The sequence below is a fragment of the Rhinolophus sinicus genome, chromosome 14, assembly GCF_057876585.1.
Source record: "Rhinolophus sinicus isolate RSI-liver-muscle chromosome 14, RSI-T2T, whole genome shotgun sequence".
NCBI classification, from domain to species: domain Eukaryota; kingdom Metazoa; phylum Chordata; class Mammalia; order Chiroptera; family Rhinolophidae; genus Rhinolophus; species Rhinolophus sinicus.
In genome coordinates, this window is record NC_142514.1 from 2,143,797 (window position 1) to 2,161,756 (window position 17,960).

General features: G+C 60.2%; 2 protein-coding genes across 5 annotated transcripts; one reads left to right on the forward strand and one right to left on the reverse strand.

The window, feature by feature from the left end:
• Positions 1 to 15: 15 nt before the first annotated feature.
• SMIM1 (small integral membrane protein 1 (Vel blood group)) lies at positions 16 to 5,026 on the forward strand. Of its 4 annotated transcripts, XM_074334216.2 has the most exons (5): positions 25 to 1,223; positions 1,517 to 1,681; positions 3,163 to 3,586; positions 3,827 to 4,044; positions 4,233 to 5,026. In XM_074334216.2, the coding sequence occupies exons 4-5, from the start codon at positions 3,935 to 3,937 to the stop codon at positions 4,369 to 4,371; spliced, it is 249 nt and encodes an 82-aa protein (XP_074190317.2). In that variant the 5' UTR covers positions 25 to 1,223; positions 1,517 to 1,681; positions 3,163 to 3,586; positions 3,827 to 3,934; the 3' UTR covers positions 4,372 to 5,026. The 4 variants fall into 4 exon arrangements, with proteins under 4 accessions (XP_074190318.2, XP_074190317.2, XP_074190316.2 ...); XM_074334217.2 differs by lacking the exon at positions 3,163 to 3,586 and having other exon boundaries at positions 16 to 1,223; positions 4,245 to 5,026; XM_074334215.2 differs by lacking the exon at positions 3,163 to 3,586 and having other exon boundaries at positions 28 to 1,223; positions 1,517 to 1,547.
• A 1,611-nt stretch (positions 5,027 to 6,637) lies between these two features.
• LRRC47 (leucine rich repeat containing 47) lies at positions 6,638 to 17,960 on the reverse strand. Its single transcript, XM_074334212.2, has 7 exons — positions 17,302 to 17,960; positions 11,752 to 12,204; positions 10,473 to 10,589; positions 9,671 to 9,786; positions 9,011 to 9,113; positions 8,651 to 8,740; positions 6,638 to 8,491 (listed from the first exon to the last, which is right to left on the reverse strand). The coding sequence occupies exons 1-7, from the start codon at positions 17,914 to 17,916 to the stop codon at positions 8,255 to 8,257; spliced, it is 1,731 nt and encodes a 576-aa protein (XP_074190313.2). The 5' UTR covers positions 17,917 to 17,960; the 3' UTR covers positions 6,638 to 8,254.

The window sequence follows — 17,960 nt, forward strand, 5'->3', positions numbered from 1 at the left end:
GGCAGGCCCCTTGTCTGTCATGCTAACTGACGTCTGTCTGTCCACAGTCCTCCGCCCTGGGCAGGCTCTGGGCACAGAAGCACGTGGAGGAGGCCCAAGGGGCATTTCCCTCTGCTCTCTGCACATCCTGTGCTTTCATCCGTGCAGCACCATTCGCTGAGTGCAGGCCGCCTCCGCCTCTGGCCCCCACAGCCAGGAGCTCTGATGACCAGCCTGGAGCCGTGGAGGCCCCGGGCCGCCCCAGCCCAGCCACCTCCTCGATGGCACATGGAGGCTCCAAAACCCGCTTCTGCGCTCCAGGGAGTATTGCTGTTCTAAGGCCTGTGTGCTCAGTGCATCAGCGTTTGGGACAAGGAAAGGTCTTATCTTATGGGAGATTTCTAGTTTCCTGAAATCCGTCTTAAGAAAGTACAGAGTTCAGCCGTCTTTAACCACGAGAAGGGAGGAGGGGCGGGCACGAGGCGGTGAGGTTTCCCGACAGCCAGGCGCCCACAGGGGTCCGAGCGAGAGCACGAAATCTCCAGTTCTGTTCCCCGTGGATTCCCGACCCCGCTGGTCTGCGTCTGGTCCTGAGAGTCTTCTCTTTGATAACCAGTTAAGGCTTTGCGTATCTTTTCCCACCTATTCAGGAGGCTGTTTTTGCAGAATTCCTCAAGTCAATTAGCATATCTACAGTAAGAGCTATTTGCGGGAAGGCTGGGAGAGATGCAGACTAGACTGTAGGGTAGGAGTCAGACAGGAGAGAAGCAGAAGCATCCCACACATTCACAGGGGGACGCGGCGCCCTCGCGGGGCTGCAACGGGGGGACGGGGCTCAGAGATCTTGGCGGCGACTGGTTCTGGGGAGCAGCGCGCCCTGAGACCCCGCCCCTCTGCTACTCCTCGGTCTCGCGGTCCCCGCGCCCCACCCCCTGAGGCCCTTGTCCTGCGGCCCAACGCCCTGCAGCTCCGCCCCTGAGGCCTCTCCGCCTGCAGCGCCCACCTCCTCGGTGGTGCGGTCGGGGAGGGCCCCGCTCGCCCGGTCCCCGGTCCCGCCCTCGGGCACAGCCCCGCTCGCCCCGCCCCCTGCCCCGCCCTCGGGCACGGCCCCGCCCCTTCCCGGGTCCCTCAGTCTTTTCGGGAGCGTCGCGGCCTCCCAGCCGCCGCCCCGCCGAGACTGTGCGTCCCTCGGCGCCCGGGACTAGTCTGCGCCACGCGGAGCGGTGGGGGGGCGGAGGCGCCAGGTGAGACGCGGGATCGTGGTGTAGATTCTTCGTGCAGTGGGGGTCGGGGGGCCTTGCTGTGGCTGCTCCCGGCCCTCCGAGGAGGCGGCCAACCTGGCCTGTGAGTGGCCGGCCTGGGACAAGGGTTGCGGGGGTGGGGGTGGGGGTCGGGGGAAGTGGGGTTGTCCCTGGCGGAGGGACCCAGGGCCTGACCCGCCGAGGAGCGGCCAGACGCGGGCCGCCTGGGGACACCTCAGGGCCAGTTCCCTTGCGACCCCTGACGGCCGCTTCTTTTCACCTTTTCTTTTTTTAAGGTTGGAGGCATCAGCAGCGGGCTGGAAGGAGGTGAGATCCGCTGGCCAGGCTCTGACCATCTATCTACCTGGGCCCCAGAGGCTTCAGCCCCACCTTCCCCCCAGGACTCTCCCTTTGTAAACTCTGGGCTCCTCAGAGGTGCTTTGGGGCTGAGGGGGTCTAAGGTATGTGCAGCCCGTGTCCTCACAAGCTCCGGGGAGGTGCTGGGTGGTACCCGAGGCTCCCAGGGCTTGGCAGGCCGCCCTGCCAGGCAGCAGAGTCCCAGGCTTCTGGACATAGTGTGACCATCGCGGGGCTGGACAGACAGTGATTGAGCACGTGAGGGTAGCCCTCAGGAGCCCAATTCTAGGCACCTCGCCAGCTTCCAGTGGCTCTGTCCCAGCAGGACAACTTGAGAGCCATAACCTACATCAGTTTGGAACACATTCTGCTGCAATGACCTGAGCCCATCGTCCCTGGCTGGAATAGATTGGGGTTGACTGCCATCACACCAGGAAGCCCCTTGTGGGCCCTCGGTGTGTTCTCAGAGGCTGTATCATCAGGGCTGGGGTTGCAGGGTATTTGGGGTTGCAAGGCGGCTGCTGCAGCTCCAGCCATCACATCAAGGTAGGAAGAAGGAGGTGGCTGCTGTTTGTCTCATGAACGCAAAAGTGCTCCCCCCCACCCCCACCCACCCACTGCACCTCCCAGCACCTTGCCCACATCTGGGTGACAGGAAAGCAGGGATCAGGGGATTAAGCTTGTGTTAGCCCATGGCTGTCACTTAGGGTTGGCACATTGCTGCCTGGAACAAGATAAAGATTGTGCCCACTGGAGGGAAGGGGTGGACGTGAGGTAGGTAGCTAACAGAGTTTACGCATAGCCCCTCTCCAGGACACACCCTGGGAAAGAACCCAGAGTCTACAAATGCGTGACCTCCCTCGGGCCTGAGAACTGGCCTGAGTGGCCGCCTCTGAGCAAGTGCCCCCCCAATGACAGGCTTTGTGGCCCAGGGACAGGCTCCTTCCTTCCTCCCCACTGGCCTGGGGTTCAGGAAGGGTGAACACCAGGCATGGCAGGGGTAAGACCTGCCTGGCTTCATGACTTTCTGGGTTGGCTTGTAGCAGCTGAGTGGCCCACTGTGACTTGAAGCCTGTGTCCAAGGTCACCTGGGATCAAGGTCAGTGTTTCCCAGGCTGGTGGGGGCTGAGCCAGGTCTCAGCCCTGCTGCCACCTGCCTCCCCAGCCCCTGGACCCCCAGCAGGCCCAGACACCCCCCAAGCCCTGGCTTCTCTCACAGGCAATGGAGAGAAGGGACTAAGGCTAACAGGCCAGAGCACACAGCTGCTGCCAGGCCTCCCCCAACCGGACAGGCTGTACCAGCTGCCGCCCCATCCGTTTCTTTCCCAACCCCCTGAGATGGCCCTGGGGCCTTATATGTCCAGAATACAGAAGGAAGGAGGAAAGCAGTTATCGGCCAGCCGAGGACCCATGCTGTCCTACCCCGGCTGGGGGCCCCCAAGGAGGGCTGGGTGCACACTCAGCCTCTCACACATCTGAGGGCAGGGTTCTCGGACTTCGGCCTCCCCGGGTTAGAATTCCCAAGCTTTGCCTCCTATGTGGCCCCGGGCAAGTGGCTTAACCATTCTGCTTCTGGTCACATCAGAAGGCAGGAGGCAGACGAGGCTGTGCTTAACACGTTGCGTACGGATCACGAGAACCTTCGTTTTTTTCTGAGCCATGCGTTAAGGACGGATAACGAGAATTTCAAAAGATTGGGCAGAGAGCAGTGAGAGGCCAAGACAGGGAGGTGAGACGAGTGGCGACAGGGAACCAGCTGTGAAAGTGCCTACGCAGCGGGCCCCCAAGGAACACAATCCGGCCAGGCTCTCGGGAGATTTGGCCACGCATCATCTGGAGCCCATAGTGGGAAGAGGAAAGAACAAATATCACACACGGGTGTGTAAAGTGTGCGCATCAAAAAAAGTGAGAAGTGAAACTCGGTACATATGCAATTTTTGCCGTGTCCCACTGCACAAAGGAAGCTGCTTTCTGCAGTATCACACCAGGAGGGATTACTAACATCATAGGTGAGTAAATCCTAAAAAATTCCATAGAAAAATAATAAATGACATAGAAGCATTTACGCTTTAAAGAGAAGAGTGCATTTTAAAGTAGTTTCTTTTAAAAACCTGCCGGAACAGAGGGGTATGAGGGATTTAAACCCCGCCGTACGCAACGTGTTAAAGGAGCCAGCCCACCTTAGTGCCACCCCGGCCCCTAGGCAGGCCTTCACCCTGAAATAGCCTTCTCCCCACTGTCCTCGCCAGGGCTGTGCTCTACAGTGAATCAGTCCTGAACGCCTGCCTCCGTCTCCCCGACGACCGTGAAGGCCCCGGCTGCCCTCTGCCCACTCGCTGCAGCCCCCCAGCCCCAGCATGCAGCTCCAGGACAGTGGCGTCCAGTACAGCAGGTGGGACGACAGCAGCCAGGATGCAGTCAGCGCGGAGGCTGTGTCCAGCACAGAGGAGGCCTCGAGCGGGGAGAGGTGAGGGCCGGGGAGGAGCTGCCTCCGCCCCTCCTGGTGGCCTCTGCCCTCCTGGCAGTCCGAGCCAGCCTGTGCCCTCCACCTCCCTGGCCACCTCCCTCGGACGACCCCTGCTGGGCTCCTCAGGACTCCTCCCCCAGCCCAGCCTCCCTGTCCACTTGGGCCACCTGGGGCTCACTTGCCGGCAGTTCTCACTCTAGGTTCTCCCGGAAGCTGTGCTCGGGCAAGCTGGGCATCGCCATGAAGGTGCTCAGCGGCGTGGCCGTCTTCTGGGCCGTCTTCATCCTGGGCTACGTCACCGGCTACTTCGTGCACAAGTGCAAATAACTGCCGGCCGGCCACATGCGGTTGGGGGACAGGCTGGGAGGGACACCGCCCGTCTACGAGAACCCCACCATATGCACGGACCCCCACACACATGGATCCCTGTATACACGCATCTTGTGTACACAGACTCCCTCGCCATATTCCCAGCCCCTCCCCGTAGTTACAGGCCCGTCTACTCCATGCAGACCCCAGGGCAGACCCAGCACACAGGACACACGCAGACACCACTGCAGTTTTCACGGCCCCTACATGGGCGCACAGGCAACTCCCAGGGGCACAGGGATCACCCTGCACTGGGGCTGCAGCACCTACCGAGGCTGGGCCCACAGGCCAGGGCCCGTGGCACATTGGGCGGGCCCAGGCCTGGCTGCCCCAGGTGTGGGTCCTTCCTGGGTGATGGTGTGGCCCTGGCAGGGCCCTTGCCCTCTGGACCTTCTGACTCTGCTGGGCAAGGGTGGCTGTCAGGGTAGCTGTGTCCCTCTGCCCTCCTTCCCGGGGCCTGAGACCCGCCCTGGCCTTGGTTCCAGACCATTACCTGTCTCCCCCGCAGTAGCCAGTGCGGGGCCATGGCTCTCCCTGGGCTGTGTAGCACAGGGGCGGCCCACTGGGAGGGCAGGGCTGTGCATGAAGACAGTCATTAAACGTGCTGAACTAACGCATGATGGATGGAATGACGGAGGGACGTCGGCCTCTCCCATGGGTCCCCTAGGCCAAGTGTCACTTTGCTCCGTCCCCCACCCACATGGGAGGCCAGCTGGAGGGCGTATGGCCCAGGAGGCCTGTGACCCCTCCTACTTGGCTCTGGGCCTTGAAATGTGACCCCTCCTGGCTTGGCCCTCTAGCAGGAAGAAAGCCAGGACAGGTGACAGCTCTGAGGCCCAAAGCCAGGATGTGGCCTGACCCTGCCTCACCTGACCACACAAGGTTTTAAGTCCTAGCCTCCCATTCTCAGCAGTGCCCTCCTGGGCCTCATGCTCAGGTCTCACCTATTGCAAACTCAGGTCAGGCCCCGCAGACCCTTGCCAGACACATCTTAGGGAAGTGGCGCTTACCCCAGGACTGAGGCTAAGAAAGGAGGGACAGTCACTTCTTGTGGGCCCTGAGATGAGGCCAAGCTGGCAGGGAGGGGCAGACCCCACGGGACCGGCTTACAAGGGTGGCGGGCCTCAGGTGGGGCTGCACTGCCCAGGTGACCCCTAGCCTTGGCCGAGGGAGGTCAGCAGGGTTCTGGGCCCTGGAAGGCCTGCTGCAGGTGCGGTCAGGAAGCAGGTTAGGGGTGGAGGGGAGGGGTGTGTCTGGTCTCGGCCTCAGCACCCGCGTCCAGAGGCCCCACCCACTTGCCACGTTTGGGGAGGGAGGGGACCCCCTTTCTGGTCTCACCCTGTTGCCATCACAGAACAGGTGCTGGCGTGGGGGCTGTGGGGACATGGGCGGGGCCACTGGCAGGAACAGGCCTGCTGGTGATAGGTCGGATGTGACTGGCCTGGGGTAAGGCCAAAGCCCCATGGGGACGTGGGTGGGGCAGGGAGGGGCACTGCTAGGAAATGGGGGGATCTTGGGGCCTCTAGCTCGGTCCAGCATTGCTGAGTGACACCCATGGGGACCTCACAAACACCTCTAGGGTCAGAGGAACCTCAAGGGTGGCAGCAGATGGCAGATGCCAGCTCAGGTCCAAATGGATCTGGCCAGTGGTGCCCTGTACACCGGGCCAGGTCTCAGGATGGAGAGCAGGTACCCCAGCCTGTCCCCTCGTTGATGACAGTGTCCCCTTCCTGTGGGTTCCATCTGCACCCCTTGCCCAGTCTGAGGGGGAGGCTGAAGTCGCCCAAGGAGCACGTTCTCCATGAGATGTGCCCCCTGGGCCACAGCCAGACCTGAGGAGCTGGGTAAATGGAGGCGCTTTGGCCCCCTGGTCATGTACCCCGGACTGTCCTTACAGCCCTGGGAGGGCTGGGACAGGAGCTTACTTAGTCACCACCTGGCCTCCTCCCCAAAGATTAAGGAACCCGATGGTCTGCTGGGGGGTCCTTAGTTGCTCCCTGGGCCAAGAGGACCGGCAGGAAGCTGGTTCCCAGGGTCCTAAGGTCAAGGGCAGAGGCTTCTCTGGGCTGGGCCTGTGTGATTGGCTGCTGAGTGTCTCCTGCTCTTGGCTGGCAGGGCGTGGGCAGGGCCAGCAGGCAGGGACCGAACAGGTCCTCAGTCTCTCCAGACACTTCCACACTCACCTCCAGAAATGCCGGCAGGAAGACACCCACTGAGAAGGAGCTGGGTGTTCTTGGGTTTTTATTAGAGGGTTGGGCTGGCAAAGAAAAAAATGTCAGCTTTCTGCCGTACGTGAAGTACATTCTAAATCTTACAGACTCGAGCTGCATCAGAAAAGATGCAGGCACCAGTGGCTTCATCACCATTAAGGTTGAAGATGTGACACAATGTGGCCACTGAACCCTAAGTCCCAGCAGCCAGAGGGCAGCTGGCTGCGGCCCCCCCAGCCCGGAGCTCCCAGCTGGGCTCCACTGTGACGTGCCACCCCGTGCCAGCCACAGCACCAGCAGCCTTGACTGCCAAGGGTCATGACACGATGAGGGGGACACAGCAGAAGGGAAAGCTGTCACGTGGCACCTGCGTCAGCCCAGGGAAGACGGGAAGGCTTGGCAGTGAGCCCGCCATGTCCTGAGGAGTGGGCTGGCTGAGCTCTGGGGACCATGTGGCTTTGCTTGTATGCTCCACAGGTGGTTCTGATGGCTAACTGCACGGGTTAAGTGGGGCTCTTTCAAATGTTCCCCCCAAAATGACAAAACACACAAACTGTCATTTGTGGGTCAGAGGCCATCTAATAAATGGTGTCACTAAATAACAAGCTGAGGAGTCAGTGTCACAGATTTCAGCCAGAACGTGAAGCAGTGAGGTCAGTAAGAAGCACCAGCTCTAACAGCTGGCTGGCTCCCTACACCCAGAACATTCTGGCTCCAGGGAGGGGCACGGACGCGTGTGTGTGCACACACTATGAACACACGCAGACACAGACGGTCCAGGCCTGTGACGTGGAAAACTAAACACCTCCAGTAAAAGATGCTGCAGCCTCAGTTGTGGGGCGCACACCTTCGGACTTCTGGCTTCGAAACCTTAGGCCTGCAGTCATTGCCACCGTCGGTCTGTCAGCTGCTGGTGACAGCTGACAAAGTACAGGGAACCGCCCTGGAACCCTACTTTGCGATGGGAAACCTGTGCATTTCCACCGAGATGTGGTCCTACCGTCGTCTACTTGTGACTGAGGTGCTCGTTTCCAGGGATTTTGAAAGTCCACTGATCCTTCCCAATGGATGGGCGGCCCTGGGCTGGAAGGCTCCGTGCAGCTCCACCGCAGAAGCAGCCAATAGCAACATTAAGAAATTTACTGAACAAAATTTTTTTATAAAAAATTTACCGCAAGCTGGAGAACATGACTCGTTGCACGTTTTTCTGGCAGTGTGATTTTAAAAGATGTGACATCGTAGAAAAATAATTGTGCAGTTCAACGAAATGCATGTTGTTCAGCGTCTCCATTTAGAACCGAACATTCAAACCAATTGTAGTGGCTTCTTCCCCCCCGCGAAGAGTCATGGGCTGTGTCTACATGATTTCAGAACATCTGCTATTTGATTAACTTCATAAGAAAACTTAGTAAGGGCTGTGGGCAGGACAATCTCAGCACATGACACGTAGCACACCTTCACAACCAAACCTTTTGGAAACAACAAAGAATGCAGGAAGCTTAGAAAAGGCGGAGGTGAAACGTGACGAGGTAGCTCACAGCCCACGCAAGCCCCGCAGAGGAGGCAACACTAGCGCTCTGCCTGCTGTGCTCGCTGGCTCCCTGCCGCAGCCTGGCCTCTGTCTCAGTGGGTCAGCGGGTCACGGTCACGTGGGACGCGGAGAAGCCCAGGTCCGTCTTGGATGGGTACACCACCTTCAGGTGCCCGTCCTCGTCCAGCACCCGGACCTGCTCCACCAGCAGCGGGCATGGGCCGCCCTTCTCAGCACTGGGATCTGACAGTGGCTCCGAGGTGGCGTCAGCTTCCACGTCGGACAGCGAGGCCTCCTCTTTATTCTCTAAAGTGTATTTGTTGAGTTCTGCCATTTTCTGCAAGTGAAAAATGTCCTTTAACCTAGAGATTAGAGGCGACCCATGGAAGACGCTGCCACCGGAGGCAGCTGTGCGGAGGGTGGCAGGAACACAGGACACACCATGCTCTGTCCCCTGTGGCCAGTCACCAGAAAGGGAGCCGGAGGCCTTACTCACCAGAATGAGGGCGTCCATGATATCTTTACAGATCTGCAGACTCGTTGCGCTTGTTACTTCCAGAAACAAATCGCAAGTTGTTTTCTTAATCTTAAAAAGATTTCAGAAAAAGAATAAAATTATCAGAAGTAGACACCAGCAACTGCGACACTGAACCTGAAGAAAACCCCGTAAAATGGCGTCACACAAGCCCACTGTCACCTTCCTGCGACAGACACAGAGCAGAATGGAGCGCAGGGGGTGATGGGTGTGGCACCAGGCGGGCAGGCCGGCCTGGTGCAGGAGGGCAGCAGAGCGACGGGGCTTCAGGGCACAGGCGCGGTGGTAACTATGCGTGAAAGAGCGTCAGGCACCGCCCACCTTGGTCTTCTCGCTGTTGGTTATCGGTGGGAAAGAAATGACATCGCCCTGGGCATCCACGAGGCAGGGGTAGTGTTCTCTTCCGTCAAGTAAGTGAAGGTATCTGAGTGGGAGAAATGCCCGTTATGGGCACAGCTATAAAGACACATCGAGAGGCTAAACCAGACAAATCAAGCTCTTTAGCACAAGTAAGTGTAACACGAAGGGCACGTTCACAAGCTCACACCCGTGTCTGTACACGCTGGCAGCAGGGCTAATGGAGGCCGGCCTGGGACCTGCATTTGGTGCGTTTCCCAGCCCATGAGATCTGGGTAAGACGCAGGGGGTCTGATGGGTCGTCTTCCCAGTGTTAGTGGGCGATATGGTTCCCTCTTCTCTCTGTGTCCCTGGTGCCTGTACTGAGGACCGCCTTCCTGTGATGTGACACCAGATTTCACTCCGAGCACTGGCTCTCTCAGAAGTCGCATCACCTCCCCGACACGCCCACAGGACACTCACCCAACAGTATTTAGCCCACATGAGCATCCCTAACAGTAGAGTGAATGAACTTTGGGGACATTTCTCCAAGTTACTGAGATGGAGGACAGCGTGCAGGGGTCTCCTGGGAGTGTCCGCACGCCCCCGGCTGCCCTGCCCCCAGCAGGCGCCCGTAGAGCCGACCTGTGCAGGCCCGAGACGGTCTGCCGCTTCCGCTGCTTCCGGTGCTCCTCGGCCTCCAGCTGCAGCTGCCGGATCAGATCCTGGGCCTTGACTTCTCTGCGCCCCAGGGGGACGATCTGCGGGGTGCAAACCTCAGGTGAGCTCACAGGAACGCAAGCTCACAGCTACGAGACACACCCATCCTGTCATTCATTCTGGCTCTAAGTGTCACCTCTCGCCTCCATTAACCTCCACGACAGGGACAGGTGACAACAGTCCAGGAGCTCGCAGTTCTCCTGCCTCGGCAGCACATGTATTCACACGGTGCCTTCAGAGGTCACCAGGGCCTGAATGCCCAAACACTCAAGTGCTTTTGAAACTGAGCTTGACCTTGAACCCGCCCAACACACAGCTGCATTCCAGGGCTGTAGACCTTGGAATGCCAAGGAGAGACGGGGCGCAGGGGAGCCTGTCAGGGCAGGCGTGCAGCTCGCCACCGACGGCAATAGACGTGGAACAAGAGCGACAGACCAATTCCTGCTCAAGTCAACCCCAAGTTAGGGGTTTTGCCATTGGGATACAAACCATACATTTTTGGTTGAAAGTTAGTGAGCGAATGAAGAAAATCATTCTCAAGTTACGACCTCCCTTGAGGAGCTCTCTCCCCAAAGTGACTGTTAACATGTCCTGTTTTGTTTAGGGTACCTGCTAGGAGCAGTGTCTTATTCTATCTTCAAATGCTCAGATGCAATCTCTAGCAGGCGTATTTCTCAAAAGCACAAAGAACACCTCCCCTCGCGACCCAGGAGGGGCGCTGCGTCACCTGGAGGTCCTGTGGTGGGCGGGCGGTGTACAGCAGGGGCCCCCGCACCGCTCTGAGGTCGTGGGTTGCGATGGTGGCCGCCGTTCTCTTCTCACAGAGGTCCTCGTGGAGCTTCGTCTGTAACACGAGATGAGAGGCGAGCAAAGCTCAGCGTGCCCAGCGGGGCAGGCGCCCCAGCCCGGCCCTCGGCACTGCGGCCTCCCTCCGCCTCCCCAGCCAAACATTCGTTTTGTGACACCAACCTCAGAAAACTGTTTTATCTGTTTATCAGCAGAATTTCTTCTTTCCCTAACTCTAGAACACAATATTTCAGACTTCAAAAAACCCATTTTGAACCAAAATTTATGACTGAATCAACAAAAGTATGACTTGAAAAGAAAAATAAGCCCAGCATGTTTTCTTCTCAGACACTGATCTGTGAGTTCTAAACTCGCGGCCTCGCATGCCCTCTGCTTCCTCCAGGAGGGAGGACTCGTAAGACACAGTAACACATGAATCTCTAGAAAGACGCCTCTGTCCCCACAGGGCCACCCTCGGGGGTCTTTCTCACGTCAAAGATGTGCTTTTGATTTTAAAAGATGGGCAGACTGCACAGAAAGAGGACAGATTAGGATGTTTATCCAGCTAAGACCTAAACAAAAATGAAACAATTCATCTAAGAACATGCTGGCGTGAGTTGCTGATTTCAAAACCATCGTATGTGACACTAAATGTATGATTAATTATAGACATCAGGACGTCCACCAGGCATCAGAAACTCCAGGAACGCCGACTTTCCATGGCAACAAAGCTGTCTTCAGAACTATGGCTCAGCTGTGAGAGCTGTGGGTGGAGAGCAGGAGGCCACCACTGCCAAGCCAGGTGCAAGGGTCTGTGTGCGCAAGGCGCCCACGTGCCATCCCCACCAACACCCTGAGCCCGCGCAAGGTCACCGGCCCCACAGCCTCCCTCCCCACCCCACCTCGCGCTGCACCCACCTGAGAGGTGAGGAACTGGCCCCACGGCCTCTCCTCCCCACCCCACCTCGGGCTGCACCCACCTGAGAGGTGAGGAACCGGCCCCACGGCCTCCCTCCCCACCCACCTCGGGCTGCACCCACCTGAGAGGTGAGGAACCGGCCCCACGGCCTCCCTCCCCACCCACCTCGGGCTGCACCCACCTGAGAGGTGAGGAACCGGCCCCACGGCCTCCCTCCCCACCCACCTCGGGCTGCACCCACCTGAGAGGTGAGGAACCGGCCCCACGGCCTCCCTCCCCACCCACCTCGCGCTGCACCCACCTGAGAGGTGAGGAACCGCTTGAGCGCATTCCCGGCCTGCAGGTTCATGCCCCTCACGACGGCCCCCACGATGAACGGCCGGACGTCCTTGACCTCAGGGCTCACGCTGACCGTCAGCGGGGCGGGGTTCTCGGAGACGTGCAGGACGCGGAGCAGCAGCCGGCAGGCTTCGTCCTCCTCCTCCCCCCCCTCCCCGCCCTCCTTCTTCCTCCTCTCCCGCCGCTTCCGCCGGCTCTCGTCCTTCTCGGGCTCGGCCTTGCCCTGGCCCTGGCCCTTGCCGCGGCCTCCGGCGCGCAGGTACTCCAGGATGGACTTGGTCTGGCAGCCGCCGACCATCTTCTCCAGCCGCTTGTCCTTCAGCTTGTTCCCCCGCAGGTTGATCTCCTTGAGCTTGGGGCAGTCGGCCAGCTCTGCCGGGATTTCGCTCAGCTGGTTGTTGGAGAGGTCCAGCATCTGGAAGGGGGACGCAGAAGCCATCAGACTCCCGGACTTGGGCCCGGCTGGGGACGGGGGGCACCGTCAGTCCCATCATGCCCTGGGCCAGCACTGCGGTCAGCGGCCTAAGCAGCTTCCATAAAACACGGTCTTAACCACAGCCTCCTGGTGACCACACCTATGGGCCGCCAGGACCGAGCAATCTGGTACGAGCAGAGAAGCACCTCAGATGAGGGCTGGGCGCCCCACGAAGTGGTGCTAAGATGTTTAAGTCAAAGGAGCTGGAAAGAACACAGCAGGAGTAAGGCAGCCTCAGTGCACACACTGAAATGCGACGTCACCAGCAGTACGTCTGTGGGCCCACAAATGGCCAGATGGCGTTCATGCGGGAGGGAGGTCCTCAGCCGGTCATGACCCAGGAAAGAGTGTAGGGGCCACGGCTGTCGGCCCCATAAGGAGGCTCAGGAAGCCCATGGCCCACGGGGAAGAACCTTCTATGGGCATTATCGGTCGGGACTCTGACAAAATGATGAAAACAAGCAAAGCAGCTATCTTACAAGGTCACAGAGACAGGCTTAGCGACACTAAGGGGCGTGGTCAGATTCCAGGACACGGAAGGAACCTTCTTCCCAGCAGGTGGGGCCCTTAAACCAGCAGGCACTGCAGGGCAGGGTCCTCTTCCAGGAGGCCCAGCCGCACCCCTTATCCCAGCATGACTGCCCCAGCAGCAGACTAAGGGGCGCTGGGCGCTGCACAGAAGTGCCTTTTGGTCATTTCCCCCAGGGCCAGCGGGAAGCTCTGGGTGGCCTTGCTTGGAACTGCTGAGCGCTGCCCTGGGGCTTGGGTTTAACAGGATAGCCTTGGAAGAAACCATCCCTGGCGGGGTCGCAGTGACCCCAGGGACAGGCATTTGGGAAGCGAGGCAGCCAAGGGGAGGCAGGGGACTCTCGCTGGGCTGCGGCTCAGGGACCCGTCCAGAGCTGAGGCCTGGGCCGTGGGGTCTGCGCCTAGCCTGCGTGGACCACACCCGAGCCAAAGCGAGGACGACAGCGTGGTGGGCAGCCCCACACGCACGCTCACAGCACCGCGAGGGCACACACTGGCCAGTGATGAGTCGGGTCCTGGCTGGGGGGTGACAGAGTGGCAGGCGGGCCACTGTAAGTGGTGGGTTTTATTAGGACTGAAAAGAGGCAGGGGCTGCGATTATTCAGAAGATGCCATTGGCTTTGGCTGATGCAGGGGACACTTTTAATGAAATTTCAGACCCCAAGATAAGAAGGAAATTAAAAACGAGTCTGAATCCTGTGACTGAAGCAGTCAAGCTGCCAGGAGAACCAGAGTGGAGAAGCGGCGTCAGCGCTGAGTGACATTCCTGAGGAGCCACCAATGGCAGAGCCATGACTCAAGGAAGCAGGGGCACCTGCGGAGCAGGCGTCCAGCTCACAGTCAACACAGGGATGAACGCAGGACAAGGGCCACAAAGTAAACCAGACGTGGTCTTCAGTCGCCACCCGGGACCAAGCGGCTGAGGGGCCACTGGGTTACCAGCACTTCTTACAACTGTCACCATGCTGTGCCTCTCCAGTCCTTTCTCCACTCTGGGGGGGGGGGGGGCAGGGGAAGAAGGCTGGATAGGGTGGGGCAGATGGACTGCACCCCTGCACCCCACCTGCAGGTGACCTGGCAGCCCCTCCCACCAAAAGCCAGCAGGGGGGGGGGAGGGGCGGGACCGTAGCTCTCGAGCTCCTAGCTCCAACCAGAGACGCTTTAGGACAAAGGTACTGGGATACTGGGGGGGGTGCGGAGGGCAACAATCACCAAATAACAGGCATTTCAGAGCAGTGCCGTAAGTGGCAGCTCAGGAGGAGGTGGGAGAGAGATGGAGGGAGGCAGCAGCAGACAGGGTCCTGGGGGTGCCAAGGCACAGATGTGGGGCTCCTTGTAGAGATGTGGAGACTGGCTGACAAGAGCAGACTGGTCAACCCTACACCAAAACGCCAGATTCAGTGGGAAGTGGGGTCCGCAGGTCTCACCTGGGGCGATGCCCCGGAATGGAAGGGGCCATGGGTACAAAGTAGGAATCGTGCAGGAGGCAAGATGCACAGGCTTTCTCACAGGGGAAGCGGGGTCCACCCTGAGGGCAGGAGACCCACAATCACTAAACAGGGAGAATGAGCTGCACGTGCAGTGGCTTCCAGGCTCGCGCCCGGAGCCGACACCGCGGACAGCCATTTGCTCCTTTCGTGCGGGTAACACCAACACCGACAACAGCGGCAAGGGGGGGTCAGCCTCCAACCTGGACAGTGAGGCCGCCTGCCTGGTGGGAGTCACCTCTGCATGGGACATGCTGCCGGGAAGGGGTCGGAAGTGTCTGGTGGTGTGAGCCTGAGACAAAGCCTCTGCTTCTGCAGGTGTGTAAGGCACCGTGCACGTTACGGGGGGGGCGGGGTGGGGGCTGGACTGTACCCTGGCACTTAAGTGAACTCGCTGCCTCCAGCAGCAGCAGAGAAAATAAAAACACTGAGGAAGTGTGTTTTAACTTCCGTTTCTTTTATTATTGCACAAAGATTTCACCTTCACAGTCTAATTTCTGTGAAACTTGCCTGTGGGAAGAGTCCCATATGTGAGCACACTGGCCCACGCAAGTGCGAACGACTCCTGGACAGTGTGGCCTCTCAGCTAAGGTGCCTTCCTGACCCCTTTCAGGAGTTTGGGGGCACATCTGTCCTGTCTACTGCTCTGACAGGCAGTGCCACAGGTCTGTGTCACCTAAAATGCAGGCAGTGGTGACATGAGGTGCCACCTCTCCTTGGTGCACTGCAGCCCTGGCAGTGGAGCCCAGCGGGTAACAGAACCCTGTACAAGAATGTCCAAACCCGGGGGAAAGCCCACCCCACACTCTGACTTCTCCCGGAGAGGTGGGAGCTGGAGGGTCAGAGGCGTGGATGACAGTGAAGCCAGCCCACCAAAGGCCCAGGGGACTCATGGGGAGGGAAAGAGGATCAGGTCTTTACAGCTGTCAGCTCTGGGGCCACCGCCAGGGGCGGCTCCCTGGGGAGTGCGCACCAATGCGCTGGGCTCTGGGGACCGGATTAGGACAAGCAGAGGCCTGTGTGCTGTTTCCCTGGTGACTCCAGCATTCACACCCTGTGACGTCGCTCCACCAGGCTGGACTGGGCTTTATTTACTCAACAGGACGCAGAGGACACAACAGGGCGCTAGTTCCAGGTCTAGCTCCGTAAGAAGGCCTAGCAGTGTCTGCTTTGTGCTCTGAGAGCCCTGACCTGCCACGCAAGGAGTCAGACTAGGCTGCTGGGGAGGGAGAGGTCCCCGATGACACAGAGGGAAACCCAGCCAGCCCAGCATCCGGAGGAGCCGGCCCTGAGCCCACAGCGATCAAGCGGAGCAGCGACCGTCCCGCGGAGCCAGCCCTGAACCGAGAGCCCTCACCAATACAGTGACGGCTGTCACCTGAAGCTCCAGCCTGGGAGCTGTAACACAGTGTGGGTGACCTGTCCTCATGGGCACTGAGGTGCCTGTTCTCACAGGTGAGGAGACAGGTGCAGGAGCCAACAGGCCGCTCGAGATGAGCTGAGACCCACGCGCTGTTTCCCAGCCTGCTTTTCCCCACTCGTGCTGTCTCCCCACAGCACCAGGAAGGCCAAGGACAGCTCTGCACTCAAACCTCCGGCGTGTTCTAGTCCTCACGACGCATCCTTTTAGAAAAGGCCCCCAAAGGGCATCTAAGCCCAAATGGGGTTCCAAGTGGCGCTTGCAATGACACTCTCCAAGAAACAGGTCTCTGCAAGTGACACGGATCGAGCAGAAGTCTAAAAATGGTGGACAGCAGGGCCGGCCAACGAGGCACTGCCTATGACCTGACCTCAGTGAGGGCGTCTGCACGTAGCCGACACCTGCTCGTCCAGGCAGGCGCCAGACAGGGTGGTGCACAGCGCTGGTGAGACAGCACGGACTGAAGAGAAACGCCACGACTGAGGGTACACTCACATGACGCCACACCTCTGCTACCTCAACCTCTGGAAAACCAACTGTCAGATGGGAGGACGGAGCAGACAGTGTACCCACCACAGCCCTGGAAGACCAAGGGGTCCCGGGGAGTCACCCCCCCACAGCTTCTTCCCAGAAATGCCAGCAAGCACGTGTCAGTCTGCAGCGGTCTCACCTATTCCTCTTACACACACCCCTCTACATACAGACATATTTGTCAAATGCGTGGGCATTAAGAGTAATTTCTGCTGCAAACAGATCAGTTGCTAAACGGTACACACGTTTTATTACGGAAAGTCCGCCTGGACAATAGGAAGAAGAAATATAGGCCTGCCTTTTTAAAGATGAAATGAAAGGGAAGACGCAGGGGACAGAGCACTGGACAGGTGGCTCTGCGACTTCCGTCCACCTGTCTCGGGAACTCAACAGACTTAACGGGCATGTCATGAGCCAAGTGTTCCGCGGGGGCCTGGGGACCCAGCTGAATACGGCACAGACCCCACCCAGGCAAAGGCGTCCAGAGGAAAACCCAAGTCATGGGCTGCTGACGTTGGGCAACCCCTCCCGCTTCTGTAAGCAGCACAAATAGCCCCCCAGAAGGCTGCTGTTGGGGTCCAAGGGAGTCTCATGCATGAAATCACATCGTGTGGCCTTGTGTGAATTCCGGTCAGTTCACACCTTTACGCCCTGTCTGGTGCCCCCCATCTCCACCCCCCCCCCCACACACACGGGACTCATTCAGTCATTGCACACGTGTGTGGGGCGACAAACATCTAGACACGGGGCCCTGCTGTTGTCCTGCTTTGGACCCGAGCGGGAGGGCAAGTTTGCCAACAACTGCGAGGCAGTGTCACGTGTCCCCGCCCCGCTGGGGACAGCGCGGGGCGAGCGGGAGAAGCCCCGAGGGCGGAGGCCGGGTTAGTTCTCGTCTAACGGGGGCGGGGACGGCTTCCCGGAGGGACCGGCACCGCGGGCTCTTCCCGGCCACTCGAGTGGGAACCTCCCAGGCCGGGTGCCCGTGGGGCGTCGCCGGGGACGGCTGAGCACCCGAGCGCCCTCCGCGGCGACCACAGGGGCCCGCCCGCCCGCGCCGGGGCGCCCGCTGACCTTGAGCGAGGCCAGGTGGGCGATGTCGGCGCTGAGCGCGCGCAGGCGGTTGTCGGCGGCCGCCAGCTCGCTGAGCAGGGGCAGCGCCCCGGGGCGGAAGAGCTCGGCCGGGAAGGCGTCCAGGCAGTTGCCGGTGAGGTTGAGGGTCTGCAGGCGCGGGGCGCAGCGCGCCAGGTCGGCGGGCAGCTCGCGCAGCCGGTTGCCGCTGAGGTTGAGGCTCTGCAGCTGCGGGAAGCCCGGCGGCTCGGCGGGGCCCAGGCCCTGGCCCGGCGGCAGCGCCTCCAGCGCGTTGCCCGACAGGTCGAGCACGCGGAGCGCGGGCAGCGGGCCGAGCTCGGGGCTCAGGCCGGGCCCCAGCGCGTTGCGCCGCAGCACGAGGCTGTGCAGCTGCGGGAGGCCCTGCGCCAGGCCCGGGCCCGGCTCGCGCAGGCTCCCGCAGCCGCTCACTTCCAGGTAGTGCAGCAGCGGCAGCGTGAAGAGCCGCGGGGGCAGCCGCCCGCCCGCCGCCCGCACCCGCTCGTCCAGCCCGGGCCCCGTCAGCAGCAGCTCCCGCCGCCGCTCCCGCTCCGCCAGCTCCAGCTCGGGCCACGCCTCGGACACCGCCGCCGCCGCCATCGCGCCGCCGCTCCCGCGGCCGCTCCCAGCGTGCTTCCGGGGCA